This window comes from Etheostoma cragini, chromosome 9, assembly GCF_013103735.1.
Source record: "Etheostoma cragini isolate CJK2018 chromosome 9, CSU_Ecrag_1.0, whole genome shotgun sequence".
NCBI lineage: Eukaryota > Metazoa > Chordata > Actinopteri > Perciformes > Percidae > Etheostoma > Etheostoma cragini.
This window is the reverse complement of record NC_048415.1, coordinates 609,912-617,468: the sequence shown is the minus strand read 5'-3', so window position 1 is coordinate 617,468 and position 7,557 is coordinate 609,912. Positions and strand designations below refer to the sequence as shown.

General features: G+C 44.1%; 1 protein-coding gene across 1 annotated transcript in view; it reads left to right on the top strand.

Annotated features, from left to right (window-relative positions):
* The first annotated feature begins 141 nt into the window (after positions 1 to 141).
* trmt1l (tRNA methyltransferase 1-like) overlaps positions 142 to 7,557 on the top strand; it is a 7,747-nt gene continuing 331 nt past the window's right edge. Inside the window, exons 1-9 of the mRNA XM_034882129.1 lie at positions 142 to 215; positions 400 to 556; positions 1,236 to 1,356; positions 2,396 to 2,475; positions 3,237 to 3,489; positions 4,350 to 4,562; positions 5,325 to 5,515; positions 6,840 to 6,906; positions 7,530 to 7,552. Of these exons, the coding sequence (XP_034738020.1) occupies positions 159 to 215; positions 400 to 556; positions 1,236 to 1,356; positions 2,396 to 2,475; positions 3,237 to 3,489; positions 4,350 to 4,562; positions 5,325 to 5,515; positions 6,840 to 6,906; positions 7,530 to 7,552 (1,162 nt within the window). The 5' untranslated portion in view covers positions 142 to 158. The remainder of the gene's footprint in view (positions 216 to 399; positions 557 to 1,235; positions 1,357 to 2,395; positions 2,476 to 3,236; positions 3,490 to 4,349; positions 4,563 to 5,324; positions 5,516 to 6,839; positions 6,907 to 7,529; positions 7,553 to 7,557) is intronic.

Here is a 7,557-nt window from a genome sequence, read left to right as displayed (position 1 = left end):
CTAAATGCCTAACCTTAACCCTCACCCTAACCCTAACCATAACCTAACTCTAACCCTACTCCTAAAACCAAGTCTTAGATCTACTGATATCTAAGTCTCAGGAAACCATCAGATCATAATTCCTAATTCCTTATTGTCGACCTGTAACAGGCCAGAGGATGTGCATCTGCCACCTGCCCTGCAGGAACCTGAAGACCGGCCCCGGTGGAGACCAGGTGACAAATGTGACACGCAACCTGTCTGGGGGGGGGGGGGGGGGGGGGGGGGGGGGGGGGGGGGGGTGGAGAGAGCATGTAGTATGTAGCTGCATGTAGCATGTAGCTGCTTGTAGCATGTAGCTGCAGTCTTGTCTTCTTTCAGCCCTAAATGTTTTCCCCTCCCTGATCTGTGTGTGTCCAGGCCTCGGGGAGACACGTGGCCCACTACCACTGCGTGGTGTGTTCTGTCACCATCGCCCGTAAGACGGACATGGTCAGCCACCTGAAGAGACACGTCAACAAAGGAGAGACGGAGGCCAGCTACTCCGGGAGCACAGACGTGCCGTTCGACGAGCCGGGTAAAAAACACTCACACCGAAAACCACTCGCACCGAAAACCACTCGCACCGAAAACCACTCGCACCGAAAACCACTCGCACCGAAAACCACTCGCACCGAAAACCACTCGCACCGAAAACCACTCGCACCGAAAACCACTCGCACCGAAAACCACTCACACCGAAAACCACTCGCACCAAAAACCACTCGCACCGAAAACCACTCACACCGAAAACCACTCGCACCGAAAACCACTCACACCGAAAACCACTCGCACCGAAAACCACTCACACCAAAAACCACTCACACCGAAAACCACTCGCACCGAAAACCACTCACACCAAAAACCATTCACACCGAAAACCACTCGCACGAAAAACCACTCGCACCGAAAACCACTCACACCGAAAACCACTCGCACCGAAAACCACTCGCACCGACTCGTAACAACGTGATCCGCTGAACATTAAATACATGTTGCAGTAAAAAAACACAGAAAAGCAGAAAATGCAAGTATGAACCTGTAATAGTTCTCCTTTTAAAACAAATTGTGTGTTGGACTTCCAGAAAGTTTGAGTTTGTTATTCCCCAGAGATTTCATTCACCTTATGCAACACATGATGGCGTGGTGATGTTTCTGTGTGATGTTTAAAGTGTTTAATGTGTTAAATGTGTTAAATGTGTTAAATGTGTCGGCAGCTCCGTCCGGCCAGGCGTATGAAATCATGAAGGAACTGGGAACCAACGTTCAGCTCCTCCCGAACCACACCACGCCGCAGAAGAGCGACACCTACTTCAACCGCAAGATGAAGCCCAACAGGTCGGCTTCTTACAAACATCTCTACGTACAGTACTACTTCCTCATGTGTTGTACGTGCAGGGGTTTCCCTTCCATCATCAGGTTAACCCTTGTGTTGTCCTCCCGGGTCATAAACGGACAAAAATCTGACAATTTTGTTCTTTTTCATACTTTTTTGTTTGTTTTCACCACCACCATCTTACTAGTTTTACACTACTTTTTGGAATTCATGGTCAATAAACCTCATTAATACAGAATAATACCTAATATTTGAGTTCAAGAAGCAGAAATTATGAATTATTGTGACTAATAGTTAAGATCAGAGGAATGAAAGTGATTAGTTGTATTTATAAAGAGCGTTGGAAGGAATCTAATCCATTTTTTATGGTAATTTGGTTAAAAATAAACTCATATTTCAGATATAGACGTTTCTAAAGGGGTCAGATTTGACCCGAGGACAACAGGAGGGTTAAGGTGCAGCCCATAAGCCCAATAAATGTAACAAAAAGACTTCTCTCAAATCTAATGACTGTAGTTGGACGTGTAGCGAGTTTGGTCCTGAAGGGGTACTCATCATCTGATCTAGCTTTTTCATCGTTGTAGACACAGATATGGTGATAACGGTCCTAAATGATGTGAAAAAAAGAATCAAAACTACTACAAACGGACACAAACTGACTCTAAAGAGACGCCAAATGACCACAGAGACCCAAAACAACCCCAAAGGAAACAGAAAGGACAGAAAAAGAAACAAAATAACACAAATAGACACAAAACGTGTGGGGAAATTGTGTTTTTTTTCATTGAAAAATGTAACATTTTCTTGAGGAAGTACGCTCACCTAGGTCTTATACAAAACCAGGAGAATAACTGTTAATGGGAAGGTGTCTACACACTTTAACTGTGTGTGTGTGTGTATGTGTGTGTGTGTGTGTGTGTGTGTGTGTGTGTGTGTGTGTGTGTGTGTGTGTGTGTGTGTGTGTGTGTGTGTGTGTGTGTGTGTGTGTGTGTGTGTGTGTGTGTGTGTGTGTGTGTGTGTGCGTGTGTGTGTGTGTTACAGGCAGCTGGTGTTTTGTTCGCTGGCGGTTCTGGCCGAGGAGAGAAACCCAATTGAGTGTCTCGATGCTTTCGGAGCCACAGGTGACACTCCGTTATGACTCTGTTATGACTATTATGACTCTGTTATTACTCTGTTTTGACACTGTTATGACACTATTATGACTGTTATGGCTCCTATGACTCTGTTATGACTCCTATGACTCTGTTATGACTATTATGACTCTGTTAAGTACTCTGTTATGACTCCTATGACTCTGTTATGACTCCTATGACTCTGTTATGACTCTGTTATGGCTCATATGACTCTGTTATGACTATTATGACTCTGTTATGACTCTGTTATGACTCCTATGACTCTGTTATGACTGCTATGACTGTGTTATGACTATTATGACTCTGTTATGACTCCTATGACTCTGTTATGACTCTGTTATGACTCTGTTATGACTCCTATGACTGTGTCATGACTCCTATGACTCTGTTATGGCTCCTATGACTCTGTTATGACTCTGTTATGGCTCATATGACTCTGTTATGACTATTATGACTCTGTTATGACTCCTATGACTCTGTTATGACTCTGTTATGACTCTGTTATGACTCTGTTATGACTCCTATGACTGTGTCATGACTATTATGACTCTGTTATGACTCCCATGACTCTGTTATGACTCCTATGACTGTGTCATGACTATTATGACTCTGTTATGACTCCTATGACTCTGTTATGACTATTATGACTCTGTTATGACTCTGTTATGACTCCTATGACTCTGTTATGACACCTATGACTCTGTTATGACTCTATTGTGACTCCGTTATGACTCCCGTGTGTCTCTCAGGGATCATGGGCCTCCAGTGGGCGAAGCACCTTCGTACGGCCGTCAAAGTGACCATAACCGACATCAGCGACACGTGCGTGAAAATGATCAAAGAGAACTGCGAGCTCAACAACATCCGGGTGGACGGGGGCTCGCGGGGCCCCCGGGGGCCCGACGGGGCGACCAGCAAAGTGGAGGGGTCCCCCGTTGCCACGGTGGAGGTCGTCAAGATGGACGCCAACGTCACCATGCACCTGTGGCCCTTCGACTACATGTAAGAATGAAGATTTGGGATTTTGCGTATTGGTCAGACCCCCCTCCCACCCCCCCTTCCCCATTTCAAGGTTTTAGTGGCTTTTTTTCTTCAAGTTTTTGTCACTTTTTTCAATATTTTGTAGTTGTCTTGAAGAAAAAAAGTTTTTTGTCAACATTTTGTCACTTTTCTCAAAATTATCGCATTTTTCCACCCAAACACGTGTCTTGAAGAAAGTGACAAAATGCCATGAACTACTACAAACTACTATTTTTTGGGACTGTTATTGCCACTCTTCATTCTAACCCCAACCGGTCGTCAGACACCGCCTACCAAGAGCCTGGGTCTGGGTCTGGGCCTGGGCCTGGGTCTGGGCCCGGGTCTGGGTCCGGGCCCGAGTCCGGGCTTGGGCCTGGGTCTGGGCCCGGGTCTGAGTCTGGGCCTGAGTCTGGGCCTGAGTCTGGGCTTGGGCCTGGGTCTGGGCCCGGGTCTGAGTCTGAGTCTGAGTCTGAGTCTGAGTCTGGGCCTGGGCTTGGGCCTGGGCCTGGGTCTGGGTCTGGGTCTGGGTCTGAGTCTGGGCCTGGGCCTGGGCCTGAGTCTGGGTCTGGGTCTGTTCCAGGTTTCTACCTAAAGGGAAGTTTTTCCTCACCCCTGTCCCACTGTTGCTTGCTCTGGAGGAAACTACTAGAACTGTTGGGTCCTTGTAGATTCTGGAGTGTGGTCTAGACCTGGTCTATCTGTAAAGGGTCTCCAGATAACTCTTGTTATGAACTGATACTATAAATAAAATTGAATTGAAATGGAAAATGTTGAAGAAAGTGACAAAATGTTGACAGTTGACAATGATTGACTCTTTCCCTTTGATCTCTGGACTCTTCCAGCCACTTGGACCCGTTCGGCACGGCGGTGAACTACCTGGACGCTGCGTTCAGGAACGTGCGTAACCTGGGCATCGTCTCCGTGACGTCCACCGACACCAGCTCTCTGTACGCCAAGTCTCCCAACGTCACGCTGCGCCACTACGGCTGCCACATCGTCCGCACCGAGTACTACAGAGAGCTGGCCGCTCGCATGGTGGTCGCCACCGTGGCCCGGTAGGACACACACAACTATATATTTTCACATTTTAACGAGATATTCTCACTTTATAACAAGATATTTTCACATTTTAACAGATATTCTCACATTATAACGAGATATTTTCACATTTTAACAGATTTTCTCACATTATAACGAGATATTTACACATTTTTACAGATTTTCTCACATTTTAACGAGATATTTTCACATTTTAACAGATTTTCTCACATTATAACGAGATATTTTCACATTATAACAAGATATTTTTATATTATAACAAGATATTTTCACATTATAACAAGATATTTTCACACTTTAACAGATTTTTATGTTACAAGGAGATAGTTTACCATAACAAGATATTTTTATATTATAACAAAATATTCTCACATTATAACAAGATATTTTTATATTATAACAAGATATTTTTATATTATAACAAGATATTTTCATATTATAACAAGATATTTTTATATTATAACAAGATATTTTCACATTTTTAAAGATATTTTTATATTATAACAAGATATTTTCCCATTTTTAAAGATATTTTCATGTTACAAGGAGATAGTTTCCCATAATAAGATATTTTCACGTTATAACAAAAAATTCTCACATAAGATATTTTAACAAGATAATTTTACTTAATAAAAGACATCTTGATTCCTCCCGCTGTAACAAAGGTTCATGTTATAATAAGATATTTATTGTGTTGCAGGGCAGCGGCTCGCTGTAACAAAGGTTCATGTTATAATAAGATATTTATTGTGTTGCAGGGCAGCGGCTCGCTGTAACAAAGGCATCGAGGTCCTGCTGGCGGTGGCGTTGGAGCATTTCGTCCTGGTGGTGGTGCGGGTTCTCCGAGGTCCAACGCAGGCGGACGAGTCGGCCAAGAAGCTACGGAAGCTGCTCCACTGCCAGTGGTGCGAGGAGAGAGTCTTCCTCAGACCGGGAAACATGGTGGACGGTGAGTTCACCGAGACACCGGGGTCACCGACCAATGGGAGGAGAGTGCAGATTTGAGTCGCGCATGCTCAGATTTAAACGGTTTTACGGCATAACCGTCATAGTGAAATCCATGAAATAACAAAGTTTTATCATTACAAAGAATAACAGAAGATGGGAATCATTTCAGAAACGTTGTAGCTAGCTATGCTAGTTTGATGCTAACGTTAGCTCAAAACACCATTCAACTGACAGCCTTTGTTGTGTTTGATGCTAACTTGTAGTTAAGCTAGCAGTGAACCAACTTGGTTAAGTAGGTCAATTTTTACTGGGTTGACGTGAAAGAAGTCTCTCGTTAGCATCTCGTTAGCATCTCGTTAGCATCTCGGAGGCTACTTCAGACGTTGCAGAAGTCTCTCGGTAGCATCTCGGAGGCTACTTCAGACGTTACAGAAGTCTCTCATTAGCATCTTATATGCTAACTACTTGCTCTATGACGCAAGCGCGACTCAAACCTGCCCTCGACCTACAGTCCAGGCCAAAAGTTTGGACACACCTTCTCATTCAATGCGTTTCCTTTATTTTCATGACTATTTACATTGTAGATTATCACTCAAGGCATCAAAACTATGAATGAACACATGTAGAATTATGTAATTAAAAAGCGTGAAATAACTGAAAACATGTCTTATATTCTAGTTTCTTCAAAGTAAAGACAATCTCTTTATATTCTGTTAGGTAGCTTGTCAAATTGTCCCTGGGAATGTGAATCTTTAAAGTAACCAAAGGTGTATTAATGGTAAGTAGTAACAAGTACAATATGTCACTCTAAAGATGTGGAGGACATGTCAAAAGTAGACAGAAATGGAAATACTTAAGTACAAGTACCTCAAGTTAAGACCTACAAAATCACAAAATTCAGATTTATTGGAAATTCAGAGTCAAACCAGCACAGACTCTAGCTCTGCTCTTACTCTGCTACATGCTATATGTTATTTAAGATTATGAACTGTGTTCCTGACGATTTGACTGATATCTCCCAGACAGCCTGGGCTTTTTTGCTTTTTTGATAGTGCTGCAAACCCTTGGTGTTTGCAGCACTATGCAGCACTATGCAGTGTTTTGCAGCATCAATGAGCTTCACAAGGTAGTCCCCCCCCCCCCCCCCCCCCCCCCCAGGTGGGCCTTGTCAGGGTTCATTATTGGGATTTCTTCCTTATTAAGGAGTTGGGAGCATCAGTTGTGTGTGCAGGAGTCAGGTTGAGTCGTCTGCAGAGAACGAGGACAGGAAGCTGCAGTTAACGTGGATGAAAATGAATCCTTTCCTTTTCTTGTGTTTCCTGCAGACACGCTGCCTTGTAGCTGTCATGGAAGTCTGCCGGGAAGGACGGCGGTGCAGCTGGGCCCGTTATGGTAAACCTCCCCGCATCCCCGCACGCAGCAACAGCATCACACACCTGTAGCGTTGTTCCACCGCCGGTAACAGCCCGGCTCGATGCACTGTGCGTCCGTTTTCCATTGCGGATTAGTACCGCCTCATGCGCAGAGGTGGGTGGAGTAGCCAAAAACTGTAATCAAGTAAAAGTTACCTGAGAATAATATGACTCAGGTAGTGTCAGGTGAAGGTGTAGCACCCTCCAGGTAGACAAGGCGTTCTTGTTTACCGGCATTTATTGGTTTTATTATGTCTTCCTTGATGGCGTCAAATACAATACAACAGAAATCACATAAATTACAGAAATACTATTCTCACAGAGAACACATGAATAAATAAGCAACACAGATTGACAGTTATGCTTTTACATACATATTTACACACAAGAAATTACTACACATACCTCATTGGACACAAGGCGTAACTCCAGGGGAGTAAAAACAATGACACGTAGAATACCAAAGAGGGAAAAGGAGCTCATTGTAGCCTGATGTAGCGGAGGAAGACAGCATCTTCTCCGCTAATCTCTGTGTGTGTGTGTGTGTGTGTGTCCGTGTGTTTGTGTGTGTGTGTGTGTGTGTGTGTGTGTGTGTGTGTGCAGGTGTGGTCCCCTGTTTAACACGGGCTTC